This window comes from Procambarus clarkii, chromosome 27 (assembly GCF_040958095.1).
Source record: "Procambarus clarkii isolate CNS0578487 chromosome 27, FALCON_Pclarkii_2.0, whole genome shotgun sequence".
NCBI lineage: Eukaryota > Metazoa > Arthropoda > Malacostraca > Decapoda > Cambaridae > Procambarus > Procambarus clarkii.
Window position 1 is genome coordinate 10573480 of NC_091176.1, and position 21952 is coordinate 10595431.

Here is a 21952-nt window from a genome sequence, read left to right on the forward strand (position 1 = left end):
ATCCCTGGGGTACTCCACTGACCATAGAAGACCCAGGACAGAGCCCTGGGGCACTCCACTGACCATAGAAGACCCAGGACAGATCCCTGGGGTACTCCACTGACCATAGAGGTCCCAGGACAGATTCCTGGGGTACTCCACTGGCCATAGAGGTCCCAGGACAGATCCCTGGGGTACTCCACTGGCCATAGAGGTCCCAGGACAGATCCCTGGGGTACTCCACTGACCATAGAAGACCCAGGACAGATCCCTGGGGTACTCCACTGACCATAGAAGACCCAGGACAGAGCCCTGGGGTACTCCACTAACCATAGAAGACCCAGGACAGATCCCTGGGGTACTCCACTGGCCATAGAAGACCCAGGACAGATCCCTGGGGTACTCCACTGACCATAGAAGACCCAGGACAGATCCCTGGGGTACTCTACTGACCATAGAAAACCCAGGACAGATCCCTGGGGTACTCCACTGACCATAGAAGACCCAGGACAGATCCCTGGGGTACTCCACTAACCATAGAAGACCCAGGACAGATCTCTGGGGTACTCCACTGACCATAGAAGACCCAGGACAGATCCCTGGGGTACTCCACTGACCATAGAAGACCCAGGACAGATCCCTGGGGTACTCCACTGACCATAGAAGACCCAGGACAGATCCCTGGGGTACTCCACTCACCATAGAAGACCCAGGACAGATCCCTGGGGTACTCCACTGACCATAGAAGACCCAGGACAGATCCCTGGGGGTACTCCACTGACCATAGAGGTCCCAGGACAGATTCCTGGGGTACTCCACTGACCACGGTCTCTCATTCTGACTTAACTCCATGTACTGCATGCCAGCTCTGCTTTCTTTGAAATAACCAAACCCTAATCCAAGATGGAGTGTACCCGATCGTAGTGTCTTCATCCCATTATACATTATGTGTCCTAAGTGGAAGCGTTTCCTACCATTACACAAGATGTGTCCTCGGTGGAAGTGTCTTTCTTTCATTATACATGGGTCTACAACCTAGACCTGATTGCTTTTAGTCGTTTACCTAAATCTGCAGTTTGCTTACACAGACTGTTTGTTTGAACACACCTAGTTCAAATTGCGTACAACTCAATGTAATATGGCTTGCCTTCTCTGTCACCTGTCCTGCCTTCTGTCACCTGTCCTGCCTTTTGTGTCACCTGTCTAGCCTCGAGGGTAAGCTACCTTGCCTCTTGTTTCCTGAATAGCCTCGTATGTCTCCTTTATTATTTATTGTGTCACCTGCTTTACTTTTTGTTATATGAATTATATTTTGTGTCGTCTGTATTACCTCGTGTCATCTGCCTTACCCTCCTGTGTCACCTGTCTTACTCCCGTGGCGTCTGTATTACCCTGTGTCACCTCCTAGGTCATCTGTCTTACCCCCTGTCACCTGTCTTACCCCCTACGACACCTGCCTTATCTTCTGTCAAAGACGCCGTTTATATTTTCACGTATTCACTGTCTTTATAAAGGAAGACAGAACATTTTCACCTCTTTGCTATACAGTGTTTTGAATACACACTTATAACCAGGAACTAAGAGTATTTGCTTTCTTGAAACAGGTACTACTACTACTGCGACGGCGGCCGGAAGGTTTTCCAGCAGTGCCCGCCGGACGAAGTGTTCAACGGTCAGAGCTGCGTCTCCAGCGCCCAGTACAGGTGCCCGACGACACTAACGGCCTCCCTAGATGAGTGTAGTGGCTTCGACGGCTACTATCCCGATCTCACATCTGGCTGTCGGAGCTTCTTCCACTGCCATTTAGGTCGTCGTATTAACTACACGTGTCCTAGTGAGCAGCTCTTTAACGGAGCAAATTGTGTGCAGAAAGATCAGTTCGCCTGTGTAGGGAGTCCCTCGTGCAGGAACAAAAGCAATGGCTTCTACCAGGATGTATTATCCAACTGCCGAAAATACTTTTATTGCTACAGTGGTTTCAGGTATGAGTACGAGTGTGGGAGAGGTCAGGTTTACGACGGCAGCAGGTGTGTGCCGGCCTCCACCCACACCTGCACCAAACCTACTGACCACTACGGGTGTGTGGGGAGACCCACGGGCTACTATGCCGACCCAGCGTCTCTGTGTCGGAAATATTTTGCTTGCAAAGATGGTGTAAAATTGGTGACACTCGCTTGTCCCAAGACTCGGGTCTTCAACGGTCGTCGGTGCGTCCCTTCCTACAGTTACTGGTGCTCGTATCCTCGGCCAGCACCCGACGCTCACCGTAACATGATAGATATGGAGCCTCTTGACTTACTATCACCAACAACATATTAATTTCGACTTTGGATGTTTCGGTGATATTTACTAAAAATCTCAGAATTGATGGAGCCAAAAGAGATTTTAATTCATATTTTTATCATAAAAGACGTCATTATTTTACAGATGAGGCTCATTATGACTTTAATTCGGAAATACGAAGGAATGTTCAACAGCAACGTATATACACCCTTAAACCTTTCCCCAGGAGCTTACAACATCTTAGATTTACAGTATCAACGATGTCTTCAGAAGAGAAAATCGCCACAGTGGTTTGTGAAGCATCGCCCTTGCTCTTCACCCGTCTTAGTAAGGCGTATGAGCGGCTGTGTTGTCTCATAACCTGCGTGATGGCAGTCATGGCCGTCACGTTAATATTGCCTTCTCTTCACTTATACAAATTACAGTATGAACTTGGCATCTTCGTGCCCTGAGGGTCTCGAGCCTTCAACTAAGTTGAGGGGGAAAGTGTCAGAGAGCAGGTCAAGTGGTTTGTGTCGGGGGTGTCTCGCAGTCCTCACCCGTCTTCTTAAGACTGCCTCACAGTCCTCACCTGTCTCCTTAAGGCTGCCTCGCAGTCCTCACCCGTCTCCTTAAGGCTGCCTCGCAGTCCTCACCCGTCTCCTTAAGGCTGCCAGGCAGTCCTCACCCGTCTCCTTAAGGCTGCCAGGCAGTCCTCACCCGTCTCCTTAAGGCTGCCAGGCAGTCCTCACCCGTCTCCTTAAGGCTGCCAGGCAGTCCTCACCCGTCTCCTTAAGGCTGCCAGGCAGTCCTCACCCGTCTCCTTAAGGCTGCCAGGCAGTCCTCACCCGTCTCCTTAAGGCTGCCAGGCAGTCCTCACCCGTCTCCTTAAGGCTGCCAGGCAGTCCTCACCCATCTCCTTAAGGCTGCCAGGCAGTCCTCACCCGTCTCCTTAAGGCTGCCAGGCAGTCCTCACCCGTCTCCTTAAGGCTGCCAGGCAGTCCTCACCCGTCTCCTTAAGGCTGCCAGGCAGTCCTCACCCGTCTCCTTAAGGCTGCCAGGCAGTCCTCACCCGTCTCCTTAAGGCTGCCAGGCAGTCCTCACCCGTCTACTCTTACCACCCAACACATTCCCTCACCGCCAGTGATGGTCCAGCACAGCCTCAGGAGCTCCTCTTCTTGCCAGATCAATACATCATCTGTGTCATTGTGTCGAAGAGTTTGCTTTTTAATGTTTATTATTTAGGAATGTAGCGTGTGTTCTGGTGAAGGTATGACTCCGCGGCCTACCGGACCTACCCAGGTGAGGGCGAGTGGCCTGCCGCAGGCCGTGTACGGACCTGTGGCGCCGCCTCAGCTGTCATAAGCCAGCCCAAGCCTCCTAAAATAATATTTCTTATAACAACTATTTGCTCGAAAGTACAAAACTGGACTATTATAGCCAACAGTGTTCACGGTTTTTTTTTATAGAAAATTTAATTAATCTTTATAAGAGGTCAAGAAAAAAGCCAAAAGTCAAACCTTAAGCATTCCTAGGTCTAGTATAGCACATATATGTACTATATTAGGTCTAAGATAGCGTATATTAGGTCTAGGATTGCTGTAAGGTTAGGTTCTTTTGTTTTCCATTGTTTTACTATGCTATTTGGCACAATTCACTAATACATAACGTGAACTTATTTTTTTTTTTGGGGGGGGGGGGTGCAACAATCGAGCTTCATTGGTGTGAACAAGCTGCTCAAAGTACTGTCATTACTGGAGGTTGGGTTGGCTACTCAGCTACCTGGTAGGCCGTAATAGGCAGGCGTATCATACCCATGGCAGTAGCCAGCATGTCAGAAACGTTTGTATAGTACAAGCTAAACTTGTAGGCAGTTTTCTGCCCAGCTCCAGTCTATATAACTATATTGTAATGGTAATTACTATTTGTACTTTCTATGAAAGATAGTTATAGATATTTCATGTTTACTAATAGTATAAAATGGTCAAATATATATATTTTTCCATTTCATGTATGACCATGAACAAAAATATATTGTGGTTCGTGTGTGTATATGTTAAGTATATTGATGTCTGTATATGTTAAGTATATTATCTGTGGTCATCGTCTAATATTTATTCCTTTTTGCCAAAGATCTGTTTTTTATTTCCCTTACACATGACTTTCTTGAGGTGATAATTGTGCTGTTTCCTAATTACATACCATTAAACTCTTCCCAAAAGCCTCTGCTTGGAATAATATTATAATAACTGTCATACCGAGTCAGACGGCTTCCATGTGGCCTACGGTACAAGCCTCCATCCTCACCAGGACACTCACCAGGACACTCACAAGGACACTCACCAGGACACTCACCAGGACACTCGCCAGGACACTCACCAGGACACTCACCAGGACACTCACCAGGACACTCACCAGGGCACTCACCAAGACACCAGGACACTCACCAGGACACTCACAAGGACACTCACAAGGACACTCACCAGGACACTCACCAGGACACTCACCGGACACTCACCAGGACACTCACCAGGGCACTCACCAAGACACCAGGACACTCACCAGGACACTCACCAGGACACTCACCAGGACACTCACCGGACACTCACCAGGACACTCACCAGGGCACTCACCAAGACACCAGGACACTCACCAGGACACTCACCAAGACACCAGGACACTCACCAGGGCACTCACAAGGTCTCAAGGAATACAAGTCTGAGGTCCCAGGGTAATATATGCGAGCAGTAAGCGGTCCAAAATGTTGCTGGTTATATAATAATAATAATGTAAACACTTATGTTAGAAAGAGTATTGAGGAAACTGGGGTAGGAAGACTGTCTAAACAGACTGTCTGTCTGACTAAGACTGTCTCAACAGACTGTCTGTCTGACTAAGACTGTCTCAACAGACTGTCTGTCTGACTAAGACTGTCTAAACAGACTGTCTGTCTGACTAAGACTGTCTAAACAGACTGTCTGTCTGACTAAGACTGTCTCAACAGACTGTCTGTCTGACTAAGACTGTCTAAACAGACTGTCTGTCTGACTAAGACTGTCTAAACAGACTGTCTGTCTGACTAAGACTGTCTAAACAGACTATCTGTCTGACTAAGACTGTCTAAACAGACTGTCTGTCTGACTAAGACTGTCTAAACAGACTGTCTGTCTGACTAAGACTGTCTAAACAGACTGTCTGTCTGACTAAGACTGTCTAAACAGACTATCTGTCTGACTAAGACTGTCTAAACAGACTGTCTGTCTGACTAAGACTGTCTAAACAGACTATCTGTCTGACTAAGACTGTCTAAACAGACTGTCTGTCTAAGACTGTCTCAACAACACCGTCACCGGCTCATTCCCAAACATTATGGCCGCCAGAAAAATGTTCACTTCAACTGGCCATTCACAACGCAGTTTAAAATTTCCTAGAAAATTAATTTTACTTAAACAATAACTTACAGAATTGTTTTGAAACACTTCAGAACCCACCCTGGCTGTGTGGTGTTAACCCACCCTGGCTGTGTGGTGTTAACCCACCCTGGCTGTGTGGTGTTAACCCACCCTGGCTGTGTGGTGTTAACCCACCCTGGCTGTGAGGTGTTAACCACCCTGGCTGTGTGGTGTTAACCCACCCTGGCTGTGAGGTGTTAACCCACCCAGGCTGTGTGGTGTTAACCTACCCTGGCTGTGTGGTGTTAACCCACCCTGGCTGTGAGGTGTTAACCCACCCTGGCTGTGTGGTGTTAACCCACCCTGGCTGTGTGGTGTTAACCCACCCTGGCTGTGTGGTGTTAACCCACCCTGGCTGTGAGGTGTTAACCCACCCTGGCTGTGTGGTGTTAACCCACCCTGGCTGTGTGGTGTTAACCCACCCTGGCTGTGAGGTGTTAACCCACCCTGGCTGTGTGGTGTTAACCCACCCTGGCTGTGTGGTGTTAACCCACCCTGGCTGTGAGGTGTTAACCCACCCTGGCTGTGTGGTGTTAACCCACCCTGGCTGTGTGGTGTTAACCCACCCTGGCTGTGAGGTGTTAACCCACCCTGGCTGTGTGGTGTTAACCCACCCTGGCTGTGAGGTGTTAACCCACCCTGGCTGTGTGGTGTTAACCCACCCTGGCTGTGAGGTGTTAACCCACCCTGGCTGTGTGGTGTTAACCCACCCTGGCTGTGTGGTGTTAACCCACCCTGGCTGTGAGGTGTTAACCCACCCTGGCTGTGTGGTGTTAACTCACCCTGGCTGTGAGGTGTTAAACCACCCAGGCTGTGAGGTGTTAACCCACCCAGGCTGTGTGGTGTTAACCTACCCTGGCTGTGAGGTGTTAACCTACCCTGGCTGTGTGGTGTTAACCTACCCTGGCTGTGTGGTGTTAACCTACCCTGGCTGTGTGGTGTTAACCCACTCAGGCTGTGAAGTGTTAACCACCCTGGCTGTGTGGTGTTAACCACCCAGGCTGTGAGGTGTTAACCCACCCTGGATGTGAGGTGTTAACCACCCTGGCTGTGTGGTGTTAACCACCCAGGCTGTGTGGTGTTAACCTACCCTGGCTGTGTGGTGTTAACCACCCAGGCTGTGAGGTGTTAACCCATCCTGGCGGTGAGGTGTTAACCACCCTGGCTGTGTGGTGTTAACCACCCAGGCTGTGTGGTGTTAACCCACCCTGGCTGTGTGGTGTTAACCACCCTGGCTGTGTGGTGTTAACCACCCTGGCTGTGTGGTGTTAACCCACCCTGGCTGTGAGGTGTTAACCAACCCTGGCGAGGCTGTGAGGTGTTAACCCACCCTGGCTGTGAGGTGTTAACCCACCCTGGCTGTGAGGTGTTAACCAACCCTGGCTGTGAGGTGTTAACCCACCCTGGCTGTGAGGTGTTAACCCACCCTGGCTGTGAGGTGTTAACCTACCCTGGCTGTGAGGTGTTAACCACCCTGGCTGTGTGGTGTTAACCCACCCTGGCTGTGAGGTGTTAACCAACCCTGGCGAGGCTGTGAGGTGTTAACCCACTCAGGCTGTGAGGTGTTAACCCATCCAGGCTGTGAGGTGTTAACCTACCCTGACTGTGAGGTGTTAACCACCCTGGCTGTGTGGTGTTAACCCATCCAGGCTGTGAGGTGTTAACCTACCCTGGCTGTGTGGTGTTAACCACCCTGGCTGTGTGGTGTTAACCTACCCTGGCTGTGAGGTGTTAACCTACCCTGGCTGTGAGGTGTTAACCCACCCAGGCTGTGAGGTGTTAACCCACCCTGGCTGTGTGGTGTTAACCCACCCTGGCTGTGTGGTGTTAACCCACCCTGGCTGTGTGGTGTTAACCCACCCTGGCTGTGTGGTGTTAACCCACCCTGGCTGTGTGGTGTTAACCCACCCAGGCTGTGTGGTGTTAACCCACCCAGGCTGTGTGGTGTTAACCCACCCAGGCTGTGTGGTGTTAACCCACCCTGGCGAGGCTGTGAGGTGTTAACCCACCCTGGCTGTGAGGTGTTAACCCACCCTGGCTGTGAGGTGTTAACCAACCCTGGCTGTGAGGTGTTAACCCACCCAGGCTGTATATATATATATATATATATATATATATATATATATATATATATATATATTTTCACGTGTATTTAATCAAGAACTGCAGCCAAGAACAACAATAACTTCCAGACGTCTAGACAATACCACCAGTCTACTTACCCCACTGCCCGTCACCTCACCTCGCACCTGGGTTGCTGGGAGACCACACCCTCCGAAACAAACAGTTTAACAGCCGGTTAATAGTTAAAGAAGTCACCAGCATCATCTGCCCGGCCAATATTCTGTATACATAGGGCGTCCTTGCCCAACATAGAGTTAGATTACTCCTGTGTGCTCAACTGAGTAGACCTGTTAACACATCTCGGTGTGGTAATGAATTTAGTCAGACTAGCTCATAGTATTCCGCACCATGTTTTATTTTGCACCTTAACGTGACGTAAATTTGATTGTTCATCTTGTTTGTTTTGCACACTGTATTAGAGCCAAGCCTGGATATTTTTTTGTAATTTGTTTAAATTCATTTAAACAAATGAATTTTTTTATCAAAGTAAAGTATTTTAAAATGTTTTTTCCCTCTGCTTTATCCTACAGTTTATCTCACTGTGAAGACACCTTTTGCAGTTTATTTTTTTTTTTTTAATATTTTGTGACTGGCATTACAGAGACTGCACGACCACCAACGTTTCCCGTCACAATATATATATATATATATATATATATATATATATATATATATATATATATATATATATATATATATATATATATATATATATATATTGTGACGGCAATGCGTTGGTGTTCAGCTGTTTCAAAAGCTAGGGGTATGGCCTCGTCACATATAGAAACAAAAAAGAGAAAATCTGGAACTTCGTCTGTGGTAAGGTAATGGGAAGACACACAAAACACAAGTAAATTTAACAATAAGATTTTAATTACGTTAGAAAAGCAAAACATGAATAAAATGGACATACAAATTGGAACATAAAATCAATCAATCAAAATAATAAGAATAATCAAATGACAAAATGAAAAGTTACGTTAAGACAAGTGAGTAATAACAAGTGAACAATATACAATCAGATATATAGGTGCAGGAATATTGGCTTTAAGCTGCCACCTCTCTTAGTACACGTAAGCCAGAGCTTAGTCTACCAACGAGACGTGTTAACTTGTTGAAAGCACTGGATATTCTGAGGTCTGCAGGTCGTGGTGGCCCCAGACATCAGGCAGTGTGGCGGTGGAGGAGCAGGTGCGACTGACCACCAGCCAATCAGCGATGAGCAGGCGACGGACAGGTAGTTTGGTGGTTCGAGTGGTGGAGGCGGAGCAGGTGTTCCTGGTGCTGAATACGTTTGCTCTCTGGCAAACCTTGGAGTTGTACTTGTTTCTTATTTCTTCTATATTAGTTGTATAGGGATGTATAGCGACGAACTTAGGAGGGAAGAGCAGGCTCAATCTCTTGAAGGAGATTATCGTCACAATATATATATATATATATATATATAATATCGATGAAGAGCGATAGATAGATACAGCGATAGCAGGCAGCTCAACATCAGTGAGACACTACACATCAAAAAGTCAATACCAGCAATCAGCAGGCAATTAACACATAACTACATTCTACCCACTTCAAGACCCCGTATGGGCCAATAGGCTCTCTGCAGTTACTTTCATTCTTATGTACCCTCCTCACCCAAAACTTTTGTGTCACCTCACCCAAAACGAATATAAAAGCAAGATATAGGTTAAATATATCATACACAGTGTATCAAGTGTATCATAAGTGTAAATGTTAAGTGAAAACAAGTCTTTGAGAATGTAAGAAACCCTTACGAAACGCTTCTTGGCGTCAGATCAAAAATAAAAATGAATTTTGGAGAGTTGATATTTTAATAACCCTCGACAGGGAAGAAAAACATAAGAAATATTGAGAAAATTTGTGTTAGAAGTATTTATCTTACCTTTTCGGTCATATTCAACAACATTTGTTTACAAGAAAGACTGCTACCAAAATAGCAGTCGAATATATATATATATATATATATATATATATATATATATATATATATATATATATATATATATATATATATATATATATATATATATATATAGAGTCAAACTTAATCTGTGTAAACACTCTATGCAAATAAAGGGACCCAGTTTATGGATCTCACTCCCTATTGAATTGAAAAGCTGTCCAACTTTTACATCATTCAAAATCAATATTAAAAAGTACCTAATTTCATCTTCATAGTTTTTCACTTTTTGCCTTAAAATTGCACACTATCTATTGCTACCCAATCTCCCAACCTTTATGTTCCTAATTTGAACATCTTTACCATTGTGATCATTGCTGTCTTCTTATATGTGCTGTCAATCTGCTGTATGGTGTCTATTAATCTTGTTTAAATTACTAATCAAGCTGTCAATGTAATCAATCAGAGCTTTAATATAACAATGTGCTTTAATATACTTACTTATCTTTCTCATCTCATTTTTCTCTTGCAATGTATCTATCATTTATCAATTCTGATAGAAATTACCTACTTAAAATTATCTGTTAGATTAAGGACCTGCCCGAAACGCTGCGCGTACTAGTGGCTTTACAAGATTGTATATACTGTACTATCCAATGTATTCTCACAAACCCAATGTACCTTCTTGTATATAAATAAATAAATATATATATATATATATATATATATATATATATATATATATATATATATATATATATATATATATATATATATATATATATATATGCAATTTGACGATCACAAAACACTGATCATTTTATGCGGAAAATCCACAGAGAAATATGAAATGAGGTGAACGTTTCGGCTTGTTAAAGCCTTTGTCAACACCAGACTGACTCCCAGACTAATATATATATATATATATATATATATATATATATATATATATATATATATATATATATATATATATATTATATATTATATATATATATATAATATATATATATATATATATATATATATATATATATATATATATATATATATATATATATATATATATATATATTAGGAAACCACAAGGTCTCCTCTGAATACTTTTTATTTTCTTCTCCGAGGCTATGGGTCCCCACATTGGCAACAGAGGTGATACCCTTATTTTTCTTTAAAAAAAAAAATATATATATATATATATATATATATATATATATATATATATATATATATATATATATATATATATATATATATTATATAACCAAATAATAAATATGTAGTGATTTAATACCAATTTAAATACCAATTAATGTAAATCTGAAATACGTAATGATGTAATACATTTGAAAATAATTTATATTTTTCAATTCAAATTCCTTGCTATTAGAGAATGAAAAGGTCTTATTATTTTTATTTTGTGGCGCGCCAAAGTCCTCAGTCTCGTGAGAGGTTGTGGTGGATAATTTTCAACAAGGGTTCTTCTCCTCGCTTCGTAAAGCCTACTGTCCTCACCAGGTCTAAACCCGGCGCTTGCTACTGTACGCCTCAGTGTCACTCAGGTCGGGGGCTGGTGAGGTACTGCGCGACTCTTGCTCCCAGCACCGCCATCATGGCCACACTCTCTACCAACCTAATACTGTGGGACTATTGTTCCATCGGTGTATATTTCTTGCTGAATATTGCTGTTGGAGTTTACGTAAGTACACTATGCACCCCCTCCCCCCTCCAAAAATAAGTACAAATAACGCTACTTTACTTATCACGGTAAAATCGTGTGACTGGCTAACAGTGTTTGACTGATCAGTCATGGTCATCAGTCAGTGACTAGCACTGTTAAGTGCTTATGCCATTTCAGTATTGAATTATAATAAAATATAAAAATGCATTTATTGTTTTAGTCAAAGAAAGATATCATATATAGAAATGTATTTTTAGATTTATACAAACAGTATAATCTAAAAATTAATCTATTTCACAAAAAGATACTTTCATAATAAACTGAACATTTAGGAAAGTTAAAATAAACACATAAATTGTTATGAACATTCCATTAGCCACTTTAGTTATGTGAATGTTTAGTCAGGTGTGTGAAGGGTGTCACTAAGGCCAGGTGTGTGAAGGGTGTCACTAAGGCCAGGTGTGTGACGGGTGTCACTAAGGCCAGGTGTGTGAAGGGTGTCACTTAAGCCAGGTGTGTGAAGGGTGTCATTGAGCCGAGCGGACAGCACGCTGGACTTGTGATCTGTGGTCCCGGGTTCGATCCCGGGCGCCGGCGAGAAATAATGGGCAGAGTTTCTTTCACCCTATGCCCCTGTTACCTAGCAGTAAAATAGGTACCTGGGTGTTAGTCAGCTGTCACGGGCTGCTTCCTGGGGGTGGAGGCCTGGTCGAGGACCGGGTCGCGGGGACACTAAAAAAGCCCCGAAATCATCTCAAGATAAATTCAAGGCCAGGTGTGTGGAGGGTGTCACCATGCCAAGTGTGTGGAGGGTGTCACTATATCAGGTGTGTGAAGGTGTAACTATACCAGGTGTGTGAAGGGTGTCACCATGGCCAGGTGTGTGAACGGTGTCACCATGCCAGGTATGAGCTGGAACATCACGCTTTCTCTCTTGTACTGATGCGTTGTGCAATATAAAGCAACTATTTCTGAAAACTGAGAAGATTCCGAAGACTCAATACAAACATTGAGATACACCTATAAAAGGCTCTAGTTCGGCCGCATCTTGAGTATTCCAAAGTACCACTACACACCTTAAAGAAAACTAACATGCAGAAACTGCAAGCAGTGCAAAATAAGGCACTAAGGAGAGCAGCAAAACACCGTCCACCATATGATCAGACAATCCAGAAGCTCCATGAGCTCCTGAACATACAGCCACTAAACATCAGACTGCAGCACCAAGCTATCAGGGTGTGGAACACCATCGAAATGTTAGAGGACCCAATGTTAGAAAAATTGGGGCGGGGCGTCTCATCTCCAAGATGAGACGCCCCGCTCCCACAGCTGGTGGCCCAAGAGCCTTGATTTACTAGATGAAAACCCCGCCCCATAGTACATAATTCCCAAGTGAAATACTGACCAGAAATCTCTCCCCCGATAATTAAATATTTGAGAAAATTGCTGTTTTGAATGAACAGCATGTAAAAATTTATGAATGCGTCTTTGGGGTCGACCGCTGGATGGAATGGCCAAGGTCTGAGGACGGGTTGCAGCGTGGTAATGAGACAGACGTAGAGAATGTAAGCTGATATAATGTTGTGGTAACATTAATTTTTTCCTCTGATGATTTCACATAAAATCACCTTGCATCCTCTTAGATAGTTATGTGCAATGATAGATTCAGATCTAATCTGATAAGGGAGAGCTGTTCCACTTTTTTGTTTACTTCCCTGATGCTGTACCAATTGACATTATAATAGCGGATCGCACTGTGACTCACACTTGTCGAGAGCTCCCCGTAGCTCTCGACAATTGTGATTCACAGTACTTCACTGTCAGTGAAGATTCACTGAATCACAGAGCCAGATTCACTGACTCTGCTTCAGATCGTCAGTATGCACGTTCTTAGCAGTCTGTATAAATGGTCATCTCTATACAACTAGCTCCTGTTTATATGCTTTGTCTTCATTGTTTGGCCTCAGTAGACGGAAAAGGCAGAGCAACAACTCATTGCGGGATTCTGATTTTAATCCATATTAGTTCCTGTTCCTGAACAGCTGAGTCGTTTGTCCAATTAGGTGTTCCTCTTCATAGACTGTTATGAATTCAGCTATAATTATAGTTCATTAAATTTTAATGCATATCCTTTTATTTGTAAATTGAAATGTTTGTCTGTCTGCCTTTCTAAGGTTGGAGGACAGACGCCTGGGGCTAGCTAGCTTCATCCAATTTCTCGCAATGACTGCTGTTGGGTACGTGCAGAACATGGATGGGTCGGGATTGATGTAAAAGGAAAGTGCCAAGTGACACTAGACCATCATTAACATCGAAATTTAAAAATATATAATTATAATACTTCCCCTTTAACCCCCCCCCCTTCCCAAACTTTTATGATTTGTTTTCGATTGGATTTTATGGATTGTGGATGGATGAACCGGCTATGTGTGAAGTGTTCTTGTAGTGTTCAATATTAGTTATACTGCAGGAGAGAGTGGGGAGAGGGAGGGGTGAGAGGGAGGGGGGGGGGAGAAAAACGGGTGAAATGGGGGAGAGGGAGGACTGAAATGGGGGTGAGGAGGGAGGAGGACTGTGGTGGAATACGGATAAAGAGGCCCAACATCGACTGAAAACACACACACACACACACACACACACACACACACACACACACACACACACACACACACACACACACACACACACACACACATATATTCAGCACCGCTCCTGTGCCAGGTAAGTTACGGGCTCATCATAGCCCGTTCTACTTGGAACTTGTTCAGAGTAGCTGTAACAACAACAAACATCGACTGAAAACAACAGCCTATAAAACTTAATGTCTGTCGGTGCGAAGTTTCCTTCGCACATACTATATACAGGCAGTCAGATCAGTGATCGATTATGCCGCACCTGTACTCACAAATCTATCACACCAACAGTGGAAAAAGCTTGAAGTTGCCCAAAACAATGCTATGAGAGCCGCACTGGGAGCCCCCATGTGGACCAGGCTTGAAACTCTTAAGACTGGAGACGGGTTTGCCCTCTCTACAAGAAAGAATATCACAAAGAACAGCTACAATTATCAGTAAGATAATTATTTCTTCTGATCCAATCCCAGTACGGCAGGCCTTGGTGGTTGGACTAGGCCAAAACAATGGAAACTCTTGGGTTGCAAGAGCAGGAAAAGTCCTAAACAGACTACATTTAAAAAACATGATTCTTGATAGAGAGGGTGATCATCCACACCCAAATTACACTCCTTCCGCGCCGCGGGAAGAGCCTACTTTCAAAATAGTAATAGAAAGTCTCCCAATGAAAAAGGCTGCCTATGATCCGACAATCCTAAGGCGCATAATAGAAGAGCAAATGTATAGCAGTAGCAGGAGCCACCCACATCTTCACAGACGGATCGGTGGACACAGAATATGAGAGTGCTGGCGCTGCTCTTTGCACGGCCAGCGTACAGGCATATTGGAGACTGGGAGGACTAGTATCATAAACCCAAACTGAGCTTTTTGCCATACAACAGACATTCGCATATGTGATTGCACAAAACACTCAAAATGCAATCATACACACAGACTCAAAAGCTGCACTTCAAATACTAGGACAAAAACAGTGGAAAGATAATGTGGAAATAATTACCACCATTTTGTATCAAGGAGCAGTCGCTAAAGGCAAAGGACTCAACATAACTTTAAACTGGATCCCATCCCACATTGGAATCCCATTAAATGAAAAAGCTGATGAAATTGCTAAATTGGCAACTCGTCATCCAGTGATACATAAAACAATTCAACCCAGCCTAGAGAACATAAAAAACATCACCAAAAAACTCTCACATCTCAACAAAGCCTACCTACACCAGAGAATAGCTGAAGGTTCGCCATCTGCAACATGGTATCTTCAGGCAACCAAATTAGAAAGGTTAAATATCCCAAAAGGAATCCACAGGGAAATAGCAGTTAGGTTATATAGACTACGTCTAGGTTACAGATGCAACTGGGAGATTGGTGAACCCCGACAGAGAGAGTGCATCTTCTGCCAAACTGTCACAGAAAAGCCATTAATTACTTCACTATCTTCTGGAATGTGAAGCAACCAATGACCTTAGAAGAGCTTTAAGAGTTCCTGAATCATGCAGTGGCCACCCTGAAGCCATCAACACAGCCACTCTCCTGGTCAACAAGGTGTCCAGCAGCTGGACACCCTCATAAAGACTGTGAAGCAGTATCCTCCCCCGCGATAACAGCTTGATGGTTAAATGCAAACTCAGAATACGGAGAAAAAAAAATTGTACCACTTACGGGCTATTCATGCCCGTGCCACCTCTTGGGTGGCTTAATCTTCATCAATCAATCAGGTGCGAAGTTAGGGCCTTTGTCTGTTGGGAGATTTTGTCACTTAGTTATTGTGCTGCCTGTGTTCGCATGTTTTTGGCTCATATTGACTTTATATAAAAAAAATGGGTGGGTGAATGTTGTGATAGTTCAAGATTTTCCAGTGGTATCGGTGTTACTCCAAGAAGTCATCTTCCGTGGGCAAGTAGAATTTGACACATGTATAAGTCGTGTAATGGGCCGAGTGCTTGCCCCTGCATCAGGAGTGGGCACTCATGGGCACGCACCACAAAAATAACGCACCAACGGTTTTTTTGGGGGACACGAAACTTTTTGTAAGTAAGTATATAAGTAGAAAAGTAAGTAAATAACTAAGTAACCAAGTAAATAAACAAATAAATAATAAATAAAAATATATAAATAAATCTAACTTCTTCGCTGAATTGCATACGCTGAATTCAATATTTTAACTTAATCAATCAAATACAATTTTATTAAATAGAGCGATTCCAAATTAAAAAACAATAAAAACACCGATAACTGTTTTAGTAATAATAATAATAATAATAATAATAATAATAAAAAGTAATAAGAAAATTAAACAATCATGGTCATGTTTCCCAGCCGCCTGTGTCACTGCCCGGTGCCAGGCTCTTGTGTCCGGTGCCAGGCTGTTGTGTCCGGCGCCAGGCTGTTGTGTCCGGCGCCAGGCTGTTGTGTCCGGCTCCAGGCTGTTGTGTCCGGCTCCAGGCTGTTGTGTCCGGTGCCAGGCTGTTGTGTCCGGCTCCAGGCTGTTGTGTCCGGCTCCAGGCTCTTGTGTCCGGTGCCAGGCTGTTGTGTCCGGCGCCAGGCTGTTGTGTCCGGCGCCAGGCTGTTGTGTCCGGCTCCAGGCTGTTGTGTCCGGCTCCAGGCTGTTGTGTCCGGTGCCAGGCTGTTGTGTCCGATGCCAGGCTGTTGTGTCCGGCGCCAGGCTGTTGTGTCCGGCGCCAGGCTGTTGTGTCCGGCGCCAGGCTGTTGTGTCCGGCGCCAGGCTGTTTTGTCCGGCTCCAGGCTGTTGTGTCCGGCGCCAGGCTCTTGTGTCCGGCGCCAGGCTCTTGTGTCCGGCGCCAGGCTCTTGTGTCCGGCGCCAGGCTCTTGTGTCCGGCGCCAGGCTCTTGTGTCCGGTGCCAGGCTCTTGTGTCCGGTGCCAGGCTCTTGTGTCCGGCGCCAGGCTGTTGTGTCCGGCGCCAGGCTGTTGTGTCCGGCGCCAGGCTGTTGTGTCCGGCGCCAGGCTATTGTGTCCGGTGCCAGGCTGTTGTGTCCGGTGCCAGGCTCTTGTGTCCGGCGCCAGGCTGTTGTGTCCGGTGCCAGGCTGTTGTGTCCGGCGCCAGGCTGTTGTGTCCGGTGCCAGGCTCTTGTGTCCGGTGCCAGGCTCTTGTGTCCGGCGCCAGGCTGTTGTGTCCGGCGCCAGGCTGTTGTGTCCGGTGCCAGGCTCTTGTGTCCGGCGCCAGGCTCTTGTGTCCGGCGCCAGGCTGTTGTGTCCGGTGCCAGGCTCTTGTGTCCGGCGCCAGGCTGTTGTGTCCGGTGCCAGGCTCTTGTGTCCGGCGCCAGGCTGTTGTGTCCGGCACCAGGCTGTTGTGTCCGGTGCCAGGCTCTTGTGTCCGGCGCCAGGCTGTTGTGTCCGGTGCCAGGCTCTTGTGTCCGGCGCCAGGCTGTTGTGTCCGGCACCAGGCTGTTGTGTCCGGTGCCAGGCTCTTGTGTCCGGCGCCAGGCTGTTGTGTCCGGCGCCAGGCTGTTGTGTCCGGTGCCAGGCTGTTGTGTCCGGTGCCAGGCTGTTGTGTCCGGTGCCAGGCTGTTGTGTCCGGTGCCAGGCTGTTGTGTCCGGTGCCAGGCTGTTGTGTCCGGCGCCAGGCTGTTGTGTCCGGCGCCAGGCTGTTGTGTCCGGTGCCAGGCGGCCTTGCGTCGTAGCCTCGCCCCTCACCCACCATTGTACTTATTTGGCAAAATTGTAATGATTTTTTGTCAATAAAGATGTTAATAATAAATAAGGCCTATACTAACCGATTTCCGTTAAGCTTGGTCGGTTTATGCAGAGTGATTATGGGGAGATTTTCTGGGCTATGTTATTTTTATATATTATTCATAAGGGATTAAGCACGAATAAAATATTTTTAATTTTCGTTTCTTTCATTATGCTTTAGCCAAATAAAACGATTTTGAGATCGAGCGCTGTAATGTATTGGGGAAACTTAAAAAAAAAACTGATGGCTGATCTGGTAAAAAAAAAAATAAGAATTATTTTTTACTCTTTTGCCGATGTAAAAAAAAAATTGCGAGTTTAAATTGTAGTTGTATGTGGCAGCTAGAACTACCCTTCATGGTTAATATAAAATATCTTCACTAAGAATAATGTAGAACGACCTTTAAGTGAAAAATTCCGTCACTAAATCTTACAATAATTCAATTTTACATGACTTGCAATAATCATTCTTAGACTATTCTTTGATTTTACCGCTCTAGTGTGATCATTTTAATATTTGGAAAGGTTCTCTCAATACTTTAAAGATACCAAATAATAGATTCTCAAAAATTTCGGTTTGCACGCGAGGAAATTTTGCATAATTTTTTTTTTAACGATTTTGGGGCGCACATTTGGAAAGGTGACTGCCTTTCCAAATGTGCTACATTCTCCAGTGTAGCACACTTGACTACATTCTCCAGTGTAGCACACTTGACTACATTCTCCAGTGTAGCACACTTGACTACATTCTCCAATGTAGCACACTTGACTACATCCTCCAATGTAGCACACTTGACTACATTCTCCAGTGTAGCACACTTGACTACATTCTCCAGTGTAGCACACTTGACTACATTCTCCAGTGTAGCACACTTGACTACATTCTCCAGTGTAGCACACTTGACTACATTCTCCAGTGTAGCACACTTGACTACATTCTCCAATGTAGCACACTTCACTACATCCTCCAATGTAGCACACTTGACTACATTCTCCAATGTAGCACACTTGACTACATTCTCCAGTGTAGCACACTTGACTACATTCTCCAGTGTAGCACACTTGACTACATTCTCCAGTGTAGCACACTTGACTACATTCTCCAGTGTAGCACACTTGACTACATTCTCCAGTGTAGCACACTTGACTACATTCTCCAGTGTAGCACACTTGACTACATTCTCCAATGTAGCACACTTCACTACATCCTCCAATGTAGCACACTTGACTACATTCTCCAATGTAGCACACTTGACTACATTCTCCAGTGTAGCACACTTGACTACATTCTCCAATGTAGCACACTTGACTACATTCTCCAATGTAGCACACTTGACTACATCCTCCAATGTAGCACACTTGACTACATTCTCCAATATAGCACACTTGACTACATCCTCCAATGTAGCACACTTGACTACATTCTCCAATGTAGCACACTTGACTACATTCTCCAATGTAGCACACTTGACTACATTCTCCAATGTAGCACACTTGACTACATTCTCCAATGTAGCACACTTCACTACATTCTCCAATGTAGCACACTTGACTACATTCTCCAATGTAGCACACTTGACTACATTCTCCAATGTAGCACACTTGACTACATTCTCCAATGTAACACACTTGACTACATTCTCCAATGTAACACACTTGACTACATTCTCCAATGTAGCACACTTGACTACATTCTCCAGTGTTGCACACTTGACTACATTCTCCAGTGTTGCACACTTGACTACATTCTCCAATGTAGCACACTTGACTACATTCTCCAATGTAGCACACTTGACTACATTCTCCAATGTAGCACACTTGACTACATTCTCCAATGTAGCACACTTGACTACATTCTCCAATGTAGCACACTTGACTACATTCTCCAATGTAACACACTTGACTACATTCTCCAATGTAACACACGACTACATTCTCCAATGTAGCACACTTGACTACATTCTCCAATGTAGCACACTTGACTACATTCTCCAATGTAGCACACTTGACTACATTCTCCAGTGTCACGAAAATAAAGCAATGTTGGCAAGGTTGGTTGGGCCTGCACTACTGGCACACTGATTGGAATCGCTCTGATCGCTTTGAAACGACTATTTTTGAAACATGACAAGAGAGCTCCTCGGTGAATCTGAACAACACATCTTCAGCATCAGCTGCTTTAGAAGCTCACCTCTTGCGTCTGCAAAATGCAACCCCTCATCCTGTTTAGGATGATGTAACTATGTAATTTAATTAACTATGTAACTTTGTAATTATGTCGACCATCGTACACATATTGACGTAATGGACAATTAGATAATAGAATATGGTACTATTCACGTTATAGTCCGGAAAAAAAGCCAAAAATCAAAAACATAAATTCTTAGTCCTAATATAGCATATATAAGTACTATATTAGGCCCCAGACAGTGTGCATTAGGCCTAGGATGGTTAGGTTAGGGTTCATTAGCAACATAAACATTTTTCGGTTTATCAAAATTTAAATAGTACCAAATTCTACTTTATAATTGCCCATTACATCAATACACAATATTGTATTGTGTATTAAATAAAATATATATATATATAAATATATATATATATATATATATATATATATATATATATAATAAATATATATATATATATATATATATATATATATATATATATATATATATATATATATATATATATATATATAATGGTCCACATCGTTACTACAAGTATTATGTAAAGAGGAGGATGGGTAGGCAGGATAGTCTTGAGAGTGCAGCTCCTGCCTGTGGTCGACTCTTGCTGTTACAGAGTTCCGCAAAGATTTTATGCCCACGTCTGAGTGCGTGAAACGTATTTATAATGATAATAATACTGATGAACTTTTTTTAGTTCAGTCTTCACAATGTTATTCAGAATAAGAGGGTTAGGATCAGTTAAAATGAAAGTTGTCACCAAAATTGGCCTAAGGTATAGAGTGGTATTTGCAAAGTCATCAATTGATGTCAATGAGAAAGAGGAGTGGATCAAATATATTTGGACCAAATATACTACCCTGAGAAACACGAATGTTAATTGGAAGGGTGAGAGAAGTAGTGTCATTCACAAAACATATTGGAACCTGCCTCTGAGGTAAGACTGCAGGAATTGAAGGGTCTGATCACTCCAAAGTGTTGCAGTTTGAGATGGTCTTTGTAGTTAACGGTGTCAGAAACCTTGTGCAGGTCAATTAATAAACCTGCCAGGTACTCATTTTTATTAAGAGAGGGGTGTATGACGTCAAGCATATTAACGAGAGCGTCGTTGGTGCTTTTTCGGGGGTCTGAAACCATACAGGCAAGAGCTGAGTATATTATGTTTAGCTAAAGAGTCGAGTTGTTTCTACATTAACTTTTTAAATATTTTGGACAAGGTTAACAGGATTGATATTGGTCTAAATTGTTGACTTTAGCGAGATCAACACTTTTATGACTTATTACTCTAGTTTTTTGTAATATCAGGGAAGGGTTGGAGTTCCAGTGACTTGTTGTAGAACAATGACATGGCCGGGAGTAAAGACCTTGAAGTTCTTTGTAAATTATGCTTTGTATCTCACCAGGGATGCTTGAATTAATGTCAAGCGAAAGGATTAAGGCATTAACATCTGAGGAATTAGTTGGAGTTGTGTACCGCAGCCCATCCTCCTGTTTTGGTAGTACTTATAGTAAAGATGAGGATCATAGTATATATTCTGACGTACAACGAAATTAGAAAGTAGAAATCGGTACTGTTGAATTTGGACAGAATGGAAAAAGATTTTATATCTATGTTGCAAGGACAAACTAAACTAATCTAACCTAACCTTCCTAGGCCTAATACCCGCTATCTGAGGCCTAATATAGTAGTGTGCCTAAGAATATTTGTTTTTAAACTTCATTTTTTCAGACTCTATAAAGTGAATAGTACCAAATTCTACTACCTAATTGCTTAGTACGTCAATGTTTGTATTATGGTGCACATTGTTACAAAAAGATCTATCTAAACAGGAGGATGGGTTGGGTATAGACACTGGAATAGCTGCCCGTGAGGCAGGCATTAACGTTACTTCCGGATGCTGGGAGTTTATACGCAACGGATGTGCCAATTGTGGGGAACCGACTCGTGAGATTTATATTTATTTAATTTATATGAATTTATATAGAATATATATTTACGTTAATTTATATATTT

At 43.7% G+C, this 21952-nt stretch overlaps 2 protein-coding genes across 3 annotated transcripts in view; both read left to right on the forward strand.

Annotated features, from left to right (window-relative positions):
• The window catches only part of LOC123762650 (uncharacterized), a 90336-nt gene extending 85963 nt beyond the window's left edge, over positions 1-4373 (forward strand). Inside the window, exon 8 of the mRNA XM_069332326.1 lies at positions 1584-4373. Within this exon, the coding sequence (XP_069188427.1) occupies positions 1584-2298 (715 nt within the window). The 3' untranslated portion in view covers positions 2299-4373. The remainder of the gene's footprint in view (positions 1-1583) is intronic.
• A 6924-nt stretch (positions 4374-11297) lies between these two features.
• LOC123762649 (sodium/mannose cotransporter SLC5A10) overlaps positions 11298-21952 on the forward strand; it is a 31032-nt gene continuing 20377 nt past the window's right edge. For both annotated transcript variants that reach the window (XM_045749277.2, XM_045749281.2), the window contains exon 1: positions 11298-11440. In XM_045749277.2, coding sequence (XP_045605233.2) covers positions 11354-11440 — 87 coding nt within the window. In that variant the 5' untranslated portion in view covers positions 11298-11353. The remainder of the gene's footprint in view (positions 11441-21952) is intronic.